Here is a 21,657-nt window from a genome sequence, read left to right on the forward strand (position 1 = left end):
GGCAAGAGTATGGAGGGAGTCCTGGTTAGCCATCACCAGATGAGAGCAAGGAAAACATTGGTCAATAGCTTGTAAACTGCTCAGGAAGTAACTACAGATAATGAAGGACTCATGTGGGCAGGAGCGGATATACTCTAGGGCACGAGAGATGGCTACCAGCTTGGCAGTGAGAACACTGGAGACAGCTGGCAATGAGCGTTGTTCATAATGATCCCCTAGAGTAAGTGCATACACAACATGACCAGCAACCATCGAACCATCAGTACAGACCACGCCAGAGCCTTGAAACATGGCAAGGAGTGAAAGAAAGTGGCAGTGGAGGGCCTCAGGAGGGACTGAGTACTTCAGGCCCTGTGCCAAATCGAGCCGAAGGTATGGGCATGGCACACACCACAGAAATACACGTATATGGGCCCGGAAAACAGGTGGGAGAGGTAAAAACTCAAGCCCAGACACGAACCGAGATCGTACACCCTGACCGAGGCTGCCATTCTGGCAGATGGACAACTGCGTTGGGGAACAGCAGATGGTAATTGGGATACCCGGGCAAGCTAGAAACGTGTGCAGCATAAGTGGCCAGTAATCGTTGGCGCCGGATCTGCAATGGAGGGACACCAGCCTCCACTAGTATGCTGTTGACAGGGCTTGTGCAGAAAGCTCCAGTGGCGAGTTGGATCCCACTGTGAAAGATGGGGTCAAGCAACTGCAACGCAGAAGGGGATGCTGAACCATAAGCCACACTCCCATAATAATACACCTGGTACAGATGTAGAAGGGTAGACCAATCAGCACCCCAGCTGGTGAGCCTCAAGCAACGAAGAGCGTTAAGATGCTGCCAGCACATTTGATTAAGCTGCCGAATATGAGGGAGCCAAGTCAACCGGGTATCAAAGACTAATCCCAAAAACCGATGCGTCTCCACTACAGAAAGAGGTTCGCCATCAAGATAAAGCTGTGGCTCAGGGTGGACACTGCGGTGCCGGCAGAAATGCATAATGTAGGTCTTGGCAGCCAAAAACTGGAAGCCATGTGCTACAGCCCAAGACTGCGCCTTGCGAAAAGCACCCTGCAGCTGCCGTTCAGTAGCTGCAATGCCAGTGGAGCTATAGTATAGGCAGAAGTCATAAGCATACAAGGAAGCTGAGACAGATGTTCCCACCACTGCAGTGAGCCCATTAATTGCAGCGAAAAAAGGGGAAGACACTCAAGACAGATCCTTGCGGGACCCCATTCTCCTGAACTCGGGAGGAACTAAGGGAGGCCGCAACCTGCATGCGGAAGGAACGAAGCGACAGGAATTTTTTTATGAAAATCGGGAGCGGGCCCCAAAGACCCCACCCATGAAGGGTAGTGAGGATGTAATGTCGCCATGTCGTATTGTACGCCTTCTGCATGTCAAAAAAGATGGCAACCAGATGCCGGTGGCGGGCAAAGGCCGTACGAATGTCAGACTCCAGGCAGACCAGATTATTGGTGGCAGAGCGGCCCTTAACGAACCAACCCTGAGACGGAGCCAGAAGGCTCCGAGACTCAAGTATCCAACTCAACCTCTGGCTCACCATGCATTTGAGCAACATGCAAAGAACATTGGTGAGGTTAATGGGGTGGTAGCTGTCCACCTCCAGTGTGTTCATGCCAGCTTTCAACATGGGGATTACGATGTTTTCCCGCCATTGCGACAGGAACTCACTCTCAACCCAGATACGATTGAAAAGGTCTAGGAGGCATTGCTGGCAGTCCACTGAGAGATGTTTGTACATCTGACAGTGGATGGGATCTGGTCCGGAAGCCCTATCAGGGCAAGCAGCTAGGGCACTTTGGAATTCCCACTCACCGAACAGAGCATTGTACTATTCAGGGTGGTGCGTGTGGAATGAAAGACTCCAACGTTCCAACCACTCTTTAAGGGAGTGGAAGGCCAGTGGGTAATTTGCACAAGTGGAACTCTGAGCAAAATGCTCCGCTAAGCAGTTTGCAGTCATGTTGGTGTCAGTACAGACTGCTCCATTCAGTGAAAGCCCAGGTACGCTGACGAGGGTCCGATAGCCATAGAGAGGCCTAATCTTGGCCCAAACCTGCGATGGAGAGGTACGGAGACCAATGGTGGAGACATACCTTTCCCAACACTCCTGCTTGCATCGGCGAATGAGGCAGTGGGCTCGCGCACATAGCCATTTAAAGGTGATGAGGTGTTCTAATGATGGATGCTGCTTATGATGCTGGAGGGCCCCTGTGATCTCTAATCGCCTCAGCGATCTTGGGTGACCACCAAGGCGCAGTCTGCCACCAAGGGGACCCGGAAGAACAGGGACAGATTCTGCGGCAGTAACGATGCCAGTGGTGATCAAGGGAACCACTGCATCAATGGCATCATTGGAAAGAGGCTCAATAGTGGCAATGGAGGTGAACAAGTCCCAGTCAGCCTTATTCATAGCCCCTCTGCAAGAGTGCCCAGAGGAGTGACACTGTGGGAGTGACAGAAAGATTGGAAAGTGGTCACTACTGCACAAGTCATTATGCACACTCCATTGGACAGATGGTAAAAGGCTAGGGCTGCATATCGAATGGTCGATGGCTGAGTACGCACCATGTGCCACACTGAAATGTGAGAAGGCATCATTATTTAAGCCGGAAAGATTGAGCTGTGCCAACCCTTGCTCAATGACAGTGCCTTGGCCTGTTGCCACTGATCCACCCCACAGAGGGTTATGGGCACTGAAGTCGCCGAGTAACAGAAAAGGTGGCGGCAATTGGGCTATCAGTGCTGCCAGGACATGTTGCGAGACATCACCATCCGGTGGAAGATAGAGACTGCAGACAGTAACAGCCTGAGGCATCCACACTCAAACAGCGACAGCCTCTAAAGGCGTTTGAAGAGGGACACACTCACTGTAAAGAGAGTTAAGGACACAGATGTCAACACCACCAGATACCCTCTCATAAACCACCTGGTTCTTATAATAATGTGATAGCCATGGAGGAAACAAAGTTTCCTGGAGAGCAATGCAGAAGAAAGGGTGCAGGCTGATAAGTTGCCGGAGCTCAGCAAGGTGGTGGAAAAAACTGCTGCAATTCCACTGGAGAATGACATTGTCCACAGTCGAAAAAAGCTGGGTCACCTGCTGCCACTGATGGGGTTCCTGTGGGAGCTACATCCATCATGTCTGAGGGTCCGGCGAGATCTATGTCATCAGCGGACACCAGAATTTCCACCTCATCCTCAGACGCAGAGCTGGTAGGTAGCTGTGGAGTGGGGCCACTGCAATTTCCTTGGTCTTAGGGGTCTTCGATTTCAATTTCTTGCGCTGTTCCTTTGGTTGCCCTAGCTGGGGGAGGGGGGGGGGCTTCTTTGATTCAGTCTCTGGGACTGAAGAGGACCACGAAGCCCTACGACCAGCAACCTGTGGCTTCTTCAGCCACTGGCAGTCATCAGCTGTGCCAGTGGTAGGAACCTGGGAAGGGAGTGACCCAAGGGATCCCTTCCTAGTGAGGGAAGCTAAAGAAGACTTCTCCGGATTAGAAGTGGCGACTGGTGTCCCTGATGGTTGGGAGGGTGCTGCTCTCGAGGTAGGTGGTGCGGGAGCAACTGGGAGGGAAGTGGCCCCCACCATCAAGGAGGCAGGAGTGGTTTTATGGCTCTGAGAGCTGACTACAATTGGTTCAACAGATGGGGCTGGAACAGTAGCGACAGTAGTGCGGTAAGATGTCATGCGCATGAGATGGAACCTTTCAAATTTCCTTTTAGCTTCAGTGTAGGCCAGTCGGTCTAGGGTTTTCCTTTCCTTCTGTAGAATCCTACAGTCTGGCGAGCAAGGGGGATAGTGCTCTCTGCAGTTAACACAAATGGGAAGGGGGGCACATGGAGTATTGGGATGGGATGGACATCCACAATCTCGACATATGAGGTTGGAAGCACTACGGGAAGACATACGGCCGAACTTCCAACACTTAAAGCACCGAATCGGGGGAGGCATATATGGCTTGACATCACAGCAGTATACCATCACCCTCACCTTCTCGAGTAATGTGTTACCCTCGAAGGCCAAGGTGAAGGCACTGGTGGCAACCTGATTATCCCTCAGATCCTGGTGGACGCACCATCATCAGACTGTAAAAGAAGATCCCTGTGGAATATAATTTCCTGGACCATATTTAAGCTTTTATGGGGCGTGATAATAAAAGAAACATCCCCTAGCTTCTTACAAGTGAGTAATGCCCGGGACTGGGCAGAGGATGCTGTCTTTATGAAGACTGACCCAGACCGCATTTTGTACATACTAGATACAGGGCCGAATAAGTTTCGCTATCAGTCTAAGCGTTTCGTTCCTCCCAGGGTGTGACCAGGGAGGGGAATGGTTTGGGGTCATACGTATTTGCATTAAATTGACCCCTCGAACGTTTAGAGACTGCTGGCGGCTGACCACCAGCAGGAGATGGTGTACCACGCTTCATTGCGGGTCATCCACCCTGATGCCACCAACTCCAACCAAGGGCCCTCCACACGGGTGCCACCAAGCCTCAGCAAGGGCCACCTGGCAGGATGGCCATTGTTGGGAGTCCCGACGCCCCAGGGTGATAGGCATCTACTCCTTGGCATATGTGGGGAGTTAACGGAGCATTCATCATCAGAGTGATCCCTATGTTCTTAGGGGGCTACAACCAACAGGGTACATGGCGGTCCCACAACAACAGACTGGCTACCGTGCTGGATATTAGGTGCAAGGAAGGCTATGGTCGTCGTCTCCGCAGAAAGTGACACTGCACAGTGCATGATGGAAATCGCACCCAGGAATATATCATTGCCCAAGAGATGGAGAACGAGTGGGACTGCAATGCGGTGGCAAGAAAGCAGGTGGAAGATCTGAATGCATGATAGACACAATGCACCATGCAAGGTGCCCTTCCCAAGTTGGCTCGCTCTTTGGAAAAAATTTGGAAATATAGAGGTCAAACCCAAGAGGGAACCATCACATAGAGGCCAAAACGTTTGAGACTCCTTTTAGTTGCCTCTTAAAACAGGCAGGAATAGCACAGGCCTATTCTTACCCCTGAACCTGCAGGGGGAGCGGGTTTGTTTCTGGTGATGACAAAACAATACTTTGATTACTGGGTGGAGGGAGGCTGATTTTTTTCCCCGATGGGACCATTTTTTCCCCCAGCATACCTGTTACACGTATGGTGAGAGGTGTATAAACAAACAGACACAATTGATATGTTTCTAGGGTGTGGGATGCATCTACAATAGGAAGTACCTGAGAGTGGGGGGTGCATCTACAATAGGAAGTATTCCAGAGAGGGGACACATGCATCCTAAACATAAATGGCATGTTATATGTCGTATTGCATGATATGACAAATTCTATGTTGGAGGATATGATGGCTGTGTCATGTTATATGACATGGCATCATGTACCATCTTACTTTACTTGACATGATGGATTATATTATGACACTGACTGACAAGTAAAAAAGAATGATTATGTGAAGATGTTTTGAGTTAAGTGTGTCTGAAGCTACCAGAAAACTCGAATGATACGCTCTTCTCTTAGATCCTTAACTCTGCCTAGGACATACTTGTCTTTTTCTTGTGCTATAAGCATTTTTCATTCTTGTAATTAAATTATTATTTCAGTTGTGTAACACTGTTTTTCTTCACAGGCATAATTTTTCAAATTCTTTTATGTACTTTCTCTTTGAACTCCACTAACTATATTTGGATCTGACATTTCTGCTATTTACTGTCCCTAAATAAAGGGCAGAATCAGTAGCTGGACTTCTGAGGTTTGTGTTATTGTTAGTTTAGCCAAATTCCATGAAGCAATAGAATGCACAAATATAATGTGTGTGTGTGTGTGTGTGTTTTTCTGGTCTGTGTATTTCCATAGCTCCAACAGGAAATAAGAAAGCCTCGTGGTGAATGAATTTTGGTTTCCTGTGCCACGGTGAATGACCAATGCAGGTAGCAGGGGGACAATGCACCAGAAATGGCCATGGAAAAGTCCTTGGACTTTGCTGCACCTGGTACTCATAAACTGCAGCTGTGAGCTTGACTCCAGTCCACAACCAGCAGGAGGGTGAATTTCTGACAATGCCAACTGCTCCTGCTGTGATTTTTTTATTTATTTATTCATTTATTTTTCTTCCCCCCCCCCCCCCCCCCTCACACACACACACACATACACACACCAAACTGGCATACACCACAATGTGGCCTGGACATTCAGCCTCTATCATTAGACACAAAACAGTGGATCTGCCACACAGAGGCTGCCTTTAGTTAACAACATCAGCTGATTATCTCTGTCTACAATTATAGCTCACAGGTGCCCCAAAGGGAAGGAAGGAAGATTATGTTTTAACTTCCCATTGACATTGAGGTCAGCAGAGACAGACCTAGGAGAATACAACAAAAGTATGTGCTGCCTTTTTGGAGGCAAAAGGGATAGTTGTGTTGGCTCAGACAGCATACAAACATCTCCACATGGTAAATATGACTTCTAGTTGCCCATTATGAAAAACGGTACCAACTCTTTGGTACCATGTGTGTGAAAAGAATGGGCATGGGAACATCACAATGGAAATTGGATTAAAACCCTTTGTCTTCTCTTCACCAATAAGTGTAAGTCTTGTTGGATGCCTGGTGACCAACACACAAGAGTGAAGAAGCAGGCAGTTATCAATGGGCGTCTCAGGAATTCAGCCCCATGAGTTCAGCACACTGGTGTATCAGTCATGCTTGGGGCCTGTATCATGTACAGATATCAGCCAACTCTTATCATTATCAAGGTTGATTTGATGCAGTGTCACAATAGAATCCTCCAATCTATTTCCCAGTCATAAATCCAACACTTAGGTAATGGGATCTTCTTTCAAGACAATAGTGCAAGATAAAACTGCATTGACCATACTTGGGATCAGTTAAAACCCATGATATATATCTTTGCTGGAACTCTTCTCACATAAATGATCAACTCAGGAGAGTTACCATGAAAAGATGGGACAGGCTTGTCCAGTAATGTGTCGACAACCCTGTGGACAGCATCCAAGGGGGATCCAACTATATCACATGAGGATGTTGAGTGATGCTGACAGGCTGTGGAGGCCTAGGGCAAACACTCTTAACAATTACAAAGAACTTTTATTGATCTCGATACATGGCACAGAGAGGTAGGCACACCTCTCCTCATTGACCCTGGCTGGGGCTGATGTATGAGCTGCAGCTTTCACCTCATGCTGCTGAACCAGCACTTTGGTGTGCTGAAGTCAACAGCCTCTGTAGGCCATGGTCACTGATGTCAGTATCACACTGTATAGTGCTACAATGGTGTCTCATTTGGGAGATGGCTCCTTGGCTCTAGATGTGGCCGCATTACTGACGTGTAGAGTCTGTTGCGTGTGAGATACAACCTGCTGTCCTCTGACAGAAGTGGCCAGCAGCTGGTGCCGCAGCACTCAACATAGTTGGCGGCAGACATGGACATCAGGACTTAGTGGAGAAGGCAGGTGTAGTCTGGTCTCACACCCCTGGCTGCAGCTGGTAGAGCCCGTTTGAGTTACTGTTCAGCACTGCTCTGACATTGTGGTGGTACTGCTGCCTTCCAGTGATGAAAAGTGATTTCTGCCTTAAAATACAGACTTATTTATGTGCCTCCAGTACCCATGTTTTTCACTAACACCCAGCATATAGTCACATTTCCATAACAAGGTGTGGTGACATCTCCGCACTTGTTACACAGCTGTTGCTGTGGAGTGCCCTTTATTGATCCTCGCTGTGAGTCTTTCATTGTGACCACCAGTGGCTACTGACCTGCCACTGTTAAACAAACCACTCTACGGTGTTTCCATAGCTACTTCTTCTTATTTTTGTTAAAGATTTATAAACTTTTGCCCAAAGATTGGGTCACAATAGTACGCACAATACGTGGGGTAGCGCAACACAGTACTGAATGTTATCCCAGAACAGATTTTGATTTCAAAGATGTGGAGAACTGAGCACTGTAAAACAGGCTGTCATCATTTGTGGTCATTGTTTTTATATTACTCCACAGTAAAGCTATTTTTTAATAATGCTTTTTCTTTCATTTTCTGCTCTATTTGACTCTAATGCCATAATATATGTTTGTACACAAAGTTTTTTAGAGCAGTTAAGATACAACAACATGAGATGTAAAAGTCTTGCAAATTGTGACAGAATTATCAATTTATTACTTGCTGATTTGAAGTGCAAGATAGTGTAGTAACACATTCTGACTGTCACTGCAAGTTCACATCTTGGAGCACCCTTCCAGAAAATAAGCTGAGTCACAAAAAAACCAATGTGGATAACAACACCAGCATCCATAGTGTCCTGTGTACTACGACCAGATAATGGGTATACTTGAAAAGAGAGACAGCATTGGTCGTATATTTTTATTATCGCAAAATCGATTTTCTGTCACTGAGTGACCATCTTCAGTGCTGTATTATATAACTTAAATTAGTAAGCACTGGTGTCTGGTGTCAATAAGCTTACGGCAATCACATAGACATTTCCAACTTCATACCTCCACAATAAAAGAAGAAAATTTTCTTGACTCAATTTGAGATTTCTTTAGGAAAGATTCCTTCAGAATTCATGAAGTCTATGTGATTGCCGTAAGCTTATTGACACCAGACACCAGTGCTTACTCATTTAAGTTATATAATACAGCACTGAAGATGGTCACTCAGTGACAGAAAATCGATTTTGCGATAATAAAAATATACGACCAATGCTGTCTCTCTTTTCAAGTATAACACCAGCATCCCAAACAATTGTTCTTCCAACTGATGGCACTTTTCGTTGTGAGCCTTTATGCAATGGAGGAGTGTTTGTTTCAGCACTCACAACAAGACACACAAGTTTCACTCACAATCTTTTGGCTTCTAAATCACACAAAATCATTCTGAAAACCTACCAGTGACCCAGACTAGTGACATTTCCAACTTCATACCTCCACAATAAAAGAAGAAAATTTTCTTGGCTCAATTTGAGATTTCTTTAGGAAAGATTCCTTCAGAATTCATGAACAATTAAAAATCTGGAGAACCCTACTGCAAAATGATTCTAAAGACGAACTTTGATCATTTAAATTGCATAATGTGATAGTGAAATTAAAAGTAGAAACTTCCACATCTTTTATGCAATCACTGATCTCCAATGGAGACATATTCTGCTTCCAAAAACTTGATGACTTGTGAACTGCATAAATCACTGAGATGTATCATTTTTTTATTTTGTAAATATGTAGTCTTCTTTAATGAAATGATCTATATCCTTGATGATCTCCTCACTATGGATTTAGGGAACAAAAATTGCATGTAATCTAATTATATGGGTCTGCCACAATTACAAAACAACTGTTTACATCTTGCTACCAATTGAGATTGTAAAGGAGAGTTCATGTAATGTGTTACAATGAATTTGTGTCAATGCAAACAATTGTTATAGATTAATGCCAGGTGTGAATAGCTTATTAATGTAGCCAATCTGCTGGCTATGCTATAATGATGAAGCCATTGGTGGCTAACAAGAATTTTCCTTTGTTTTGTGTCCATTATGTCTACATAATTGAGCTTCAGAAGAATTAAAGTATTCAGAACAGTGTCCTTCTGTAGTGGATAGTGACAACTAAGGGAAATTATGTAACTTTTTGTATGGTAAAGACATCAAGGTAGGACAGAATACCACCAACTTCTTGACTTCCACATCACTTCTGATGTGTCTGAGAGTGCCAGTTAGCCATTATAAGTACTCCTCTTTGGGGTCAGATAATAAATATATCACCATCATCATCGCCATTAATATCACAATCACTGTTCTGTCTTTCGCAGGTGAAACTTGACAACCCATCATACAATCCTCTTAACAATCTGCCTCCATTGTTCCCAGACTTCTGCAACTTGGAGTGTCTGGCTCTATATTTGGCTTTTCTTTTGCTTTATCTGGGCCATTGTCTCAGTGGTCTTCCCTGTAATCCTTTTCCTTCACTGTCATTGTCTCAGTGGTCTTCCCTGTAATCCTTTTCCTTCACTGTTGCCTTAGATGGTAATTTTTTCCAAGTCATCCTTCTCTCATCAAACTATGTGACCAAAGAACTGCAGAATTCACTGGAAACAACTACTGGACAATAGCTTCCCCACTGTGAGTTCTTGAAGGATTGATTTGTTGGTTCGCCGGCCGGAATGGCCGAGCGGTTAAAGGCGCTACAGTCTGGAACCGCACGACCGCTACAGTCGCAGGTTCGAATCCTGCCTCGGGCATGGATGTGTGTGATGTCCTTAGGTTAGTTAGGTTTAAGTAGTTCTAAGTTCTAGGGGACTTATGACCACAGCAGTTGAGTCCCATAGTGCTCAGAGCCATTTGAACCATTTTTTGATTTGTTGGTTCATTTGTCCAACCACGATAATCTCAATAACATCCTGTATGTCCACATCTCAAAAGAATCAACTCTTTTTCGGTCCCTTTGAGTTATTATCCCAGTTTCAGCCCTGTATAGGAAAATTGGAAACACCAGAGATTTCAGCATTCTCAGTTTAGTAAACCTTGTTAGTACTCAGTCTTTCCACATAAATATCTGTTTTGATGCAGCATCCCTGCTCATAGAAATTCTATGCCATATTTCCTGAGTAGAGCCACCCTCTTTCTGAAACATTGAGCCCAGGTAGACAAAGTGATCAGCTTCCTCATATTCTGATAGTAGATCAGTAACTAGTTGGTAGTGACTCATCTCTGTCAAATATAATGATCTTGGTGTTTTTCTTATTTACTGACAACAAAAATTTCTCACTTTCTCTCTTAACTCTGTCCAGTAGTTCCTTCATTTCCACTTGTGATTGTGCATAAAGCACAGTATCATCAGGGAATTTTAAATTACTGATTCACCGTTCTACAATTCAGATAGATCTTTTTCTGATAACACATTCTCCACAGGTTTCAAATATAACTGCTTATAGAATGAACCCCAGTCTAACTCCTTACATCATTAGAAATGACTTGAAATTGTCTTATATAGGCCTTGCTATCAGAGTGGAGATTTCTATTAAGGGTAATAAGACGATCAGGAAGATGCACTTCTGATAACACATTCCAGAGTTCTTTCCACAGAACATCATTTGAAGCCTTGCTATTGTCCCAGAAACAAAGAACTAAAGGGGTATTGAATTCTCTACATTTCTCATTCAACAGTTTGACACTGAGAATCTGCTCTCAGGTTCCGTTATTATGCACAAATCCAGCTTGTTCTGGTGGTATTTCTGTTCCAACCCAAGAACACTGTGATTTATTGCTTAACAGTACACACACACACGTAAGACAAGGTACATTCCAATTAGTGATACACAAGTGGGTGGCTGAGCCATTTGCTCTGGCCTGCTGGCTGTGCACACAACTGCTGTCATGTTAGCGGGCTGAATGGCCTCTAGTGTCCGAATCAAGCACAAACTTCATGTGTGAACTATGAAGCAGCGCACACACAAAACTGGTAGTTACAGTACTCCTCTACCTTTGCAAAGAGGTGAGTACTGTACTCATGAGAGGCCATACGGTAGGACAGGAAGATACTGGTGCGTCGTCTATTTCCACATTAGAATCCAACCACAGCGATGGAGGTTGCAATGCAGGTGGTGGAACAGGCGGCGTTGGCTGCGATGGACACCACAGTGATGGAGGCATCGGTTGCAACAGTGCAGAAGCCAGGGTCTTGCCTTACCCCCCGACAGCTGAAGCGAGCACCACAGTGGAAGGGACAGTTGTGAACATGTCAGTAGCAGCAGCAGCAGTGGAGGAGGATGCGAGGGCACCGGTCACGATGTAGAAGACCGCTGGGCAGATGGAGGATGCAGGATCAGCGAAGGTGCACCCAGTGCACAGTCGCCCATGTGAGGTCACAGCTGGTTGATGTGACATCACACCCTACCCCCAGCCATGCGGACAATGCAGGGGCGTCAGCCATGGCTACTCTCAATTATCACCGGCACTCATTTCAGTTGACAGCCAAACCTGCAAACCCAAACAGCAGTGTCAGGCCAGAAGCATTGTGGCATGGCACCGGTGCCAGTGCTGGTGGACGGCCTGATGTTGGCCGAAATAGAGTACAGGGCTGATGAATGTGCAACAACTCTGCCAGAATCTTATTGCTGACTGGGGTGAATCTATAAGAACTGAGGAACCGGTCACTAGCTACTCCCAGTGACACATCCAAAATGTATTTCTTCATCTGAGACTTAAATGTTTGTACTAGTTGTTCTGCTTCTCTATTTGACTGAAGGTGGAAAGGAGGAGCCTTGACATGGCAAACGCCACTTACAAAAATCTTCAAATTCCTGAGATATGAACTGGGGGCCATTGTCAGTAGCTAATGTATATGGAAGACCTTCCATTGCAAAAATTTTTGACAAAGCTGAAATTGTTGCTGCTGCAGAAGTAGATAGACAACAAACCACATACAGAAACTTAGAATAAGTATCAATTACGATAAGCCAGTAGAAATTCAAAAAAGGTCCCACAAAATCTACATGAATTCATCCTCAAGCCTGCTGTGGATCTGGCTACAGTGACAAAGAAGCAAGGGAAGCTGCCTGATGGGTGGCACACTGAGGGCAGGCCGCAGCAACTCGTGCTTTTCCCCCATCGATTCCCAGCCAAAAAACATGTCTACAAGCTAAGACTTTGTATGTGACACACCCCAGTTGCCCACATGTAATAAATGCATAACCCCATGCTGAAGAGTGCTGGAACTACACCCCGGGGAGCAGTGTCCTCTGTAGCTAACAGCAGCACTCCATCCCAAACAGAAACATGATTTTTGTATCGCAAAATAATTTCTCAAATGATCAGAAGCACAGCCTGGAGGTTTATCCAGCCAGCCACGTGGCACAAATCAAATAAATTTACTTAAAACAGGGTCCGTAGCTACTGTGGCTTTAATTTTAGTGCTAGTAATAGGAAAACCAACAACTTCTTGAAATTCCATTTCTAAATGAAAACCAAGTAATTCTTCTTTATCAAACTCTAGATTTGGATCAACTGGTGATAAGGTGTCAGCATTTGCATGTTGCGCTGTAGGTTGAAGATGTATCTCATAATTGTATCATGACAGGTGAAGCTTAGACCTGTAGAAAACATGAAATTTTTTTAGAGCATTTATGATTGCCAAGACCTCTTTCTCTATCAGAGAATAATGCTGTTGCCCTGAATTTAAGGATTTAGAGGCATATTCAATACACTGTTCAGAACTGTCTGCATACTTATGAGCAAGCACAGTGCCAAGGCCAAACTGACATGTGTCCATCGCTAGCACAAGGTGTTGCCCTGGCTGAAAAGTGACCAAACACAAGGGGCCAACTGCAGCTTTGATTTAACTAACTCAAATGCCCAGTCACAAGCCAGGGACCACTGGAGAGGAACATATTTACATTATAATGTATGGAGCAGTTGTGCCACAGTAGCAGTGACTGGTATGAATTTGTGGTAGTACACAATTCTGGCTAAAAATGCTTGTAATTCCTCGACAGATGTGGGGTATTGCACTGCAGCAATATGCTGGTGCAATGGTATAATGCCAGCCTGCAAGACTTCAAAACTCAAACAAATAATAGATGATTGAAAAAAATGTGCCCTGTCCAAATTGCACTTTAACCCTGCAGACTGTAGAACAGAGGATAGAGCATGAAGGTTCTACAAATGTTCCTCTGTAGAGGCACCAGACACTGCCGTACTCTGTCATTCAAATAGTTTATGCATCCTGGAATGTATGCAATAAGTTGCTCTAAAAACCACTGAAAAATAATGGATGCCACAACACATGCAAAGGCAAATGCTGGTATTGATAAAACCCAAATGGAATATTGATAACGAAGGCACTAAAATTCCTCATCAAGTGGCAGCTGTAAATATGCCTCTGCCAAGTCAATCTTTGAAAGATAATGGTCCCCCAATAATTTTTTAACAGCTCATTAGGGCATGGCAAAGGGGTAGGTATCAATGATTGACTGTGCGTTACTAGATTTTTTAAAATCACGGCAGACGTGTAATTTACCAGTAGGTTTTTTTGAGTATCACCAGTAGTGTTGACCAATCACTCAAAGAAATAGATCAAATAACATCAATATTAACCTCACTGAATGACATCAAGGGACTGAAGATAATCTAATCCTACTTTAACTTGATCCCATTAAGTCATCAGTACTTGGCGGGCCCAGAAAAAAATGGGGGCAGGCAGCCTGTTTCATTGTAATGTGAGCCCAAAATCCTGTTGCACAACCCAGTTCTGGAGAAAATAGAGGGAAAAATTTGGCACAGAGAGCATCTAACCATAAATTGAATGGAAACCAAATGCACTTCATCATGAATGGAGAATCCCATCAGTTTAAAAGCATCCAAAACAAATAAATTGTCCACAGCTCAGAATGTTAAGGAATGAACCACAGCCTTGTAAGCCACAGGTGGTGAAAACTGTCCCAGAATGGGAATCTGTTATTTGTTATAACTCACCAGCCTCCATGACTAAAGTCAGAGAGGGGAGCCCAAATCCACAGCTGTAAAACTCCACACGAGCAGCAATAATGTGAGACTGATAGGTGGAAAGTAACGCACACATCTGATCAAAGGAAAGAATATAAGGTTTTTGTAAGAGGGCGAGCTGACACAACAACTGATCTCTGTAATGTGAAATCCATGACAGAAAAAAAGCCTTGCATAAGTTTATGTCTGTTACCCTAAATGTCTAAGTGCCTGTAGAATTTTCATAAACATCACAGTCTTCTGCTGCATCATCATACACAGAGAATGGCCATGGATACATTGTTGACAGGTCCCCAAGTTGTTCCAATGTAGTTGTTAAACAGGAAATAATGACTGTCGGTGCCTGCTGTTGCTTAAGAGGAGATTTAAGCACTGCCTCCATGGAAATTAAACTCAAAGGACTAATTGCTGAAGTGGAACACGTGGAGTTGAATCCTATCCTATTACCAAAGAGTTTCTAAAACTAAGACCACTGTAATTTATTGCTTGAACAGAACATACATGTGGAAGACAAAGTCCAGTACAATTAGCAATACACAAGTGACTGGCAAAGCCTTGCACATCTGCCTATATATTCATTTGTTCCAACAGGGAGCACAGTCAGCAGGCTGCACATGCAACGGCTGTCATATTTGTTCTGGCATAACCATAAGCGCCAGAACAAAGGCGAAAGTGCAAAACCAGAGAAGGCGGTGATATGACATCATCCAATGGTGCGCTCATTAGGACCGCCTCTTGCAAGAGGTGTGCTCCTGCCAGCTCCGGCTCCTCAGATTGGCTCAGTATATGGACATTAGAGGACGGTATAGGCACAGTTGTAGACCAGCACTCTCAGATCAGTTATCAGTGACATGTGTCAGCTTGCAGGAACATTGTGTATAGAAAGAACTTTACTGTTTGCATGTCACCTCTCCCTTGTGACATCTTTATACATTAAAGTTAAGTATAGTCAACCTGCTTTATAGAAATAAAACTACTAATGTGATTTGCTTGAATTATTGTATAGGAGTCCGAGAATGCAGCATATGAGTGGGCAGGACCCAACAATTGGCAACGAGTCTTCAAATGAACTATATGCCAACAGCCACAGAAATTTGTGTTTTTTGTTGCTGGTGCCTTAATTTCTCTTGGCTTTCCTTTGCAGGGATGCATATTGCTTTCACAGGTTCTTGTCATTTTGTTCAATCAGTGTTCAATCAGTGTTTTCAGGTGGGCGTTGCAGAAAATTTCTTTGATTTTGTCATTATTTAGATTGCCTGCCTTGTATATGTTTTGCATTTGTGTCTTAAAACATGCCCACCAATCCTGTTCCACCCCCTGCTCAGGTGCCACAGCTGCAAGTGTTAGATGCCACACAGCTAATGCTGATATTAAAGTTTCAGATGCAGCAAATATCAGCACTGCTCAACACAGTGCAGGAGCTACTCACCAACGCTGCATGCCTGACAGAACAAGCACCACCTACTACAGCTGCTATACCACCTTTTGGACAGTTGTGTGACCAAGAAGAGGAATGGTAGAAAAAGCAGTGTTCAGATTAATTCAAAAACTCTTTCCTAACGCCACTCCGAGTGAACTTGCATACGATAGTGTTATTGATTCGCTGACTAACTATTATGACTGACAAGTGAATGTGGTAGCAGCTAGGTATCAATCTTCAATTGCAAAAAACAGTCAGAACAAACTTATAGCGAGTGGGTAACAGATTTGCAGGGTACGACAAGGAAATGCAAATTCAAATGTGTTTGCAGTGCTTTATATTCAGATGTTATGTTGTGTGATGTGATCGTGTACAGTGTACCTGATGTCAAACTAAGGGAACAAATATTGAAATAGTCCGATCCATCATTTCAGCAGGTAGTGCAAATATTACATCAGTACGATTCCAGTCCCCTGTCAGCTCATATTTGTCAGGTTGAGTCCCTTAGTTGTGATCGCTCCATTCCACACCAGCAGTGTGCGATAGCCATGCCAAGTAAACAACGTACCACGCTGCGTCGACAGTTCACTAAACAGGCGGCTACACAGGTGAACAGAATTAAGTCTTGCCCTAGGTGTTATTCCTGGCACAAACGCCAAGACTGTCCCTCCTGATAGCTCAGTGTTACACTTTTGGTAGGAAACGAGATGTACAATCCGTACGTTTGCAATGTAACAAACATCAGAATTTGGCACACTCACAAAGATCTCGTCATCTACATCTGTTACAGACATTAGAGTAGAACCCTCTTTATACATTATTCATTTGTCTTTTCTTTTACATTTATGTGTATTTTATTAACTCACAAATCTAGCCATTGTGTAGACTATTTGACTGCAGGATCTCAGCTACAGGTTATTACTTGTGGCAAATTAGCTGGGGGTTATGAAAGCAGATGTGCACAATTCAGCTCTATGACTGCATTGAGCTATTATGTTTAAACAGAGTTGTGCATAGCCTGAGTACTAAGGTACGAGCAATATCAAGCAAAGTCCCAACAGGTTTGCTTGCATGGGATACTGTTTGGAAGAGCAACTACTCAGCAATAACCATTAAGTACCATCGCAAAGGAAATTGGAAAGGGTCTCACAAAATTCTTCTCTCTTCACCATCAGTCCACCTGCTTAGCTGTGTGGTACCGTGCTTGCCTCCCATGCAGCGGGCCTGGGTTCAATTCCGGTTGGGTTGGAAATTTTCTCCGCTCATGGACCGAGTGTTGTGTTGTCCTCATCATCATTTCATCCTCATCACTGGCACTTAAGTTGCCCAATGTGGTGTCGACTGAAATAAGACTTGCACTTGGTGGCCAAACTTCCCTGGATGGGATCTCCAGGCCAATGATGGCATATGCTCATTTCATTCCATTTTTACCATCAGCTGCTGAATTTGATACATATGCCTGTATAATATTTAACTTGCGAGGCTAGTATTTGGATTTCACTAGTATTGTTCATCATGGTAGGCTTGTACACAGGCACTGCAACATTCCATCACTTGTGTGCTAACAAAGCAACACCATTAATGGAATTATATGAGCTACCAGAAAAACATAGTGAATTCCCATCAACTGTTCTGAAATGTCACCGGCTTTTCAATGAGTCTCTCCTAATCCTAGTATTCCAATTTTAGGCCACTGGTGTTCTCTATCCACAATTTTTAATTTTCAATTAGGCACAATCCTTGCGCATCCTAAGGATGTTCATAGCTTTTCATGTGGCTGTCCTCCACAGAGATCTGATAGGGAAGCTTTTTATATCTCTGGACTGTAGCAATAGCAGGTAAATCCATGATGGGTTTTCTTGGGAACAAATACATCAAACATGTAAAAAAATAAATAAATAAAAAATAAAAAAACACAGACACACACAAATTAATAAAAATTCTCTTTAGGTCTAAGGAAGGAACAACTCAAAGTTAGTTCTTTAACATGTTGCCATGCTTCTTTGGTAACAGTGGTGCTGACATAAGAATTAAAAATGATTTGTCATTTTAAGTTTGAATAATGTGATGATTTCAATGTCAAAGTGAGCAGAATATGTGGCTTTGAGTGCGGGATAACAAGGTGCAGTCAGTGCAACCAACTATCTGATCATGACATAGGACCCTCCAGTTACAGAGGCAAAATGAAGTGTTCCAAACATGTCTCCAGATTGGACATGGATTCATCCACCTTTGAGAGAACTCATAACTACATGGTGCTAACTTCTTATTTATATCTGTAAGCCTTATTTTAGAAGACTGTCCTTCATTGCACTGGGGACTTCCCCAACTTCCTCTGTATTCTAGCTGATGACAAAAAAAGTCCTGCATTTTCTCCAACAATTTCGCACACAATAAGGAAAGATCAATTAACTTGGTCATCAAACTGATTTAATCAACCATCCTTTCCATTCTGCACATCGTTTGACTCAAATATTAATTCATATAGGGTGCTAATAACTGGGATGTTGTGAGCATGTAACTGAAACAACATACATCAAGGAAAACATATCAAGTATGATAAAATGAGAAAAAGTGCTGTAGACAAAATCTCTTAGGAACAACAATTTCTTAAGGTTTCTCTTTCCAGTTGCAACAGAGTTGCACAATGAAGGTAAATCTACACTTGTCCTAAGATTTGTATTTAATTTTAAGAATTGCATCTGACTAGTACATGACTGTCACTATTTTAATGTCTCTAAAATAACCATAGTTGATATTACACTTTTATGTGCTTAAGTGTAAATATAGCAGTAAAGATCCATTTTACCTGTAATCAATCAAGTGAAGCATCCAGTGAATACGAACATGCCTTATGGCAGAGTTTGGCAGTGCCCCAATTAGCACTAAATTCAACTTTTCAGGATAAGACAGCAGGAAAGAGCGTGCTTCTGATGGTGAAGAAGGGCTGATAACAAATAATATGAATACAACTTATCAGTAATTAGAATATAATATGAAAATGTGAGAACATATTTTATACAGACAAGTAAATGTAAAACTTGAAGTAGTACATGAAACAGGAATAAATTTATTAATATCTACTTGAAATTGACACTGTCAAGTGACATTATTAAGATCAACTCTCAGTATCTATGTTATGCACTGATTCAGTAGAAACTGTGCCTAGATAAAACAAGAGTGATTCAGTTTGATGCTAATAAACCTCCACTAGTACCTGGAACACTGTCTACAGTGTGTCTCAGAATTTTAGTGAAGAATTCATGAAGGAACATGATGATCAAAATGGCACTACTGATGTTCCAGTGGGTTAGAATCATGGAAATTTGGAAACCATGGAAAGACTTTCAAGACTTTATTGTGCCCTTTCAACCATTTGTAAACAGTTCTATTTATAAAGAATGCTGATTATCCTGGTTGTTGTTGTTGTTGTTGTTGTTGTGGTCTTCAGTCCTGAGACTGGTTTGATGCAGCTCTCCATGCTACTCTATCCTGTGCAAGCTTCTTCATCTCCCAGTACCAACTGCAGCCTACATCCTTTTGAATCTGCTTAGTGTATTCATCTCTTGGTCTCCCTCTACAATTTTTACCCACTACGCTGCCCTCCAGTACTAAATTGGTGATCCCTTGATGCCTCAGAACATGTCCTACCAACCGATCCCTTCTTCTAGTCAAGTTGTGCCACAAACTCCTCTTCTCCCCAATTCTATTCAATACCTCCTCATTAGTTATGTGATCTACTCATCTAATCTTCAGCATACTTCTGTAGCACCACATTTCGAAAGCTTCTATTCCCTTCTCGTCCAAACTATTTATCGTCCATGTTTCACTTCCATACATGGCTACACTCCATACAAATACTTTCAGAAATGACTTCCTGACACTTAAATCTATACTCGATGTTAACAAATTTCTCTTCTTCAGAAACGCTTTCTTGCCATTGCCAGTCTACATTTTATATCCTCTCTACTTCGACCATCATCAGTTATTTTGCTCCCCAAATAGCAAAACTCCTTTACTACTTTAAGTGTCTCATTTCCTAATCTAATTCCCTCAGCATCAGCTGACTTAATTCGACTACATCCCATTATGCTCGTTTTGCTTTTGGTGATGTTCATCTTATACCCTCCTTTCAAGACACTGTCCATTCCGTTCAACTGCTCTTCCAAGTCCTTTGCTGTCTCTGACAGAATTACAATGTCATCAGCAAACCTCAAAGTTTTTATTTCTTCTCCATGGATTTTAATACCTACTCTGAACTTTTCTTTTGTTTCCTTTACTGCTTGCTCGATATACAGATTAAATAGCATCAGGGAGAAGCTACAACCCTGTCGCACACCCTTCCCAACCACTGCTTCCCTTTCATGCCCCTCGACTCATAACTACCATCTGGTTTCTGTACAAATTGTAAATAGCCTATCGCTCCCTGTATTTTACCCCTGCCACCTTTAGAATTTGAAAGAGAGTATTCAAGTCAAAATCGTCAAAAGCTTTCTCTAAGTCTACAAATGCTAGAAACGTAGGTTTGCCTTTCCTTAATCTATTTTCTAAGATAAGTCGTAGGGTCAGTATTGCCTCACGTGTTCCGACATTTCTACGGAATCTAAACTGATCTTCCCCGAGGTCGGCTTCTACCAGTTTTTCCATTCATCTGTAAAGAATTTGTGTTAGTATTTTGCAGCTGTGACTTATTAAAATGATAGTTCGGTAATTTTCACATCTGTCAACACCTGCTTTCTTCGGGATTGGAATTATTATATTCTTCTTGAAGTCGGAGGGTATTTCGCCTGTCTCATACATCTTGCTCAGCAGATGGTATAGTTTTGTCAGGACTGGCTCTTCCAAGGCCGTCAGTAGTTCTAATGGAATGTTGTCTACTCCCGGGGCCGTGTTTCAACTTAGGTCTTTCAGTGCTCCGTCAAACTCTTCACGCAGTTGTCCTCAAGAACATCACCCCTGTATAGACCCTCTATATACTCCTTCCATCTTTCTGCTTTCCCTTGTTTGCTTAGAACTGTGTTTCCATCTGAGCTCTTGATATTCATGCAAGTGGTTCTCTTTTCTCCCAAGGTCTCTTTAATTTTCCTGTAGGCAGTATCTATCTTACCCCTCATGAGATAAGCCTCTACATCCCTACGTTTGTCCTCTAGCCATCCCTGCTTAGCCATTTTGCACTTCTTGTCGATCTCATTTTTGGGACATTTGTATTCCTTTTTCCTGCTTCATATACCTTTTATCAATTAAATTCAGTATCTCTTCTGTTACCCAAGGATTTCTACTAGCCCTCGTCTTTTTACCTATTTAATACTCTGCTGCCTTCACTATTTCATCTCTCAAAGCTACCCATTCTTCTTCTACTGTATTTCTTTCCCCCATTCCTGTCAATTGTTCCCTTATGCTCTCCCTGAAACTCTGTACAACCTCTGGTTTAGACCATCCAGGTCCCATCTCCTTAAATTCCCACCTTTTTGCAGTTTCTTCAGTTTTAATCTACAGTTCATAACCAGTAGGTTGTGGTCAGAGTCCACATCTGCCCCTGGAAATGTCTTACAATTTAAAACCTGGTTCCTAAATCTCTGCCTTACCATTATCCTGGTTAAAGCTCCCATTCTCTGCAATCAAAACAACAAATTTAATCACTGAATGTGATCTCTGAGGACTGTTTTGTAGCCAAATCAGTCAACAGTTTCTCACT

At 43.2% G+C, this 21,657-nt stretch overlaps 1 protein-coding gene across 5 annotated transcripts in view; it reads right to left on the bottom strand.

Moving 5' to 3' along the window:
- LOC126259455 (alpha-L-iduronidase) overlaps nucleotides 1-21,657 on the bottom strand; it is a 231,075-nt gene that overhangs the window by 173,880 nt on the left and 35,538 nt on the right. For all 5 annotated transcript variants that reach the window (XM_049956279.1, XM_049956277.1, XM_049956276.1 and 2 more), the window contains one exon: nucleotides 18,772-18,909. In XM_049956279.1, coding sequence (XP_049812236.1) covers nucleotides 18,772-18,909 — 138 coding nt within the window. The remainder of the gene's footprint in view (nucleotides 1-18,771; nucleotides 18,910-21,657) is intronic.

The sequence above is a fragment of the Schistocerca nitens genome, chromosome 5, assembly GCF_023898315.1.
Source record: "Schistocerca nitens isolate TAMUIC-IGC-003100 chromosome 5, iqSchNite1.1, whole genome shotgun sequence".
NCBI lineage: Eukaryota > Metazoa > Arthropoda > Insecta > Orthoptera > Acrididae > Schistocerca > Schistocerca nitens.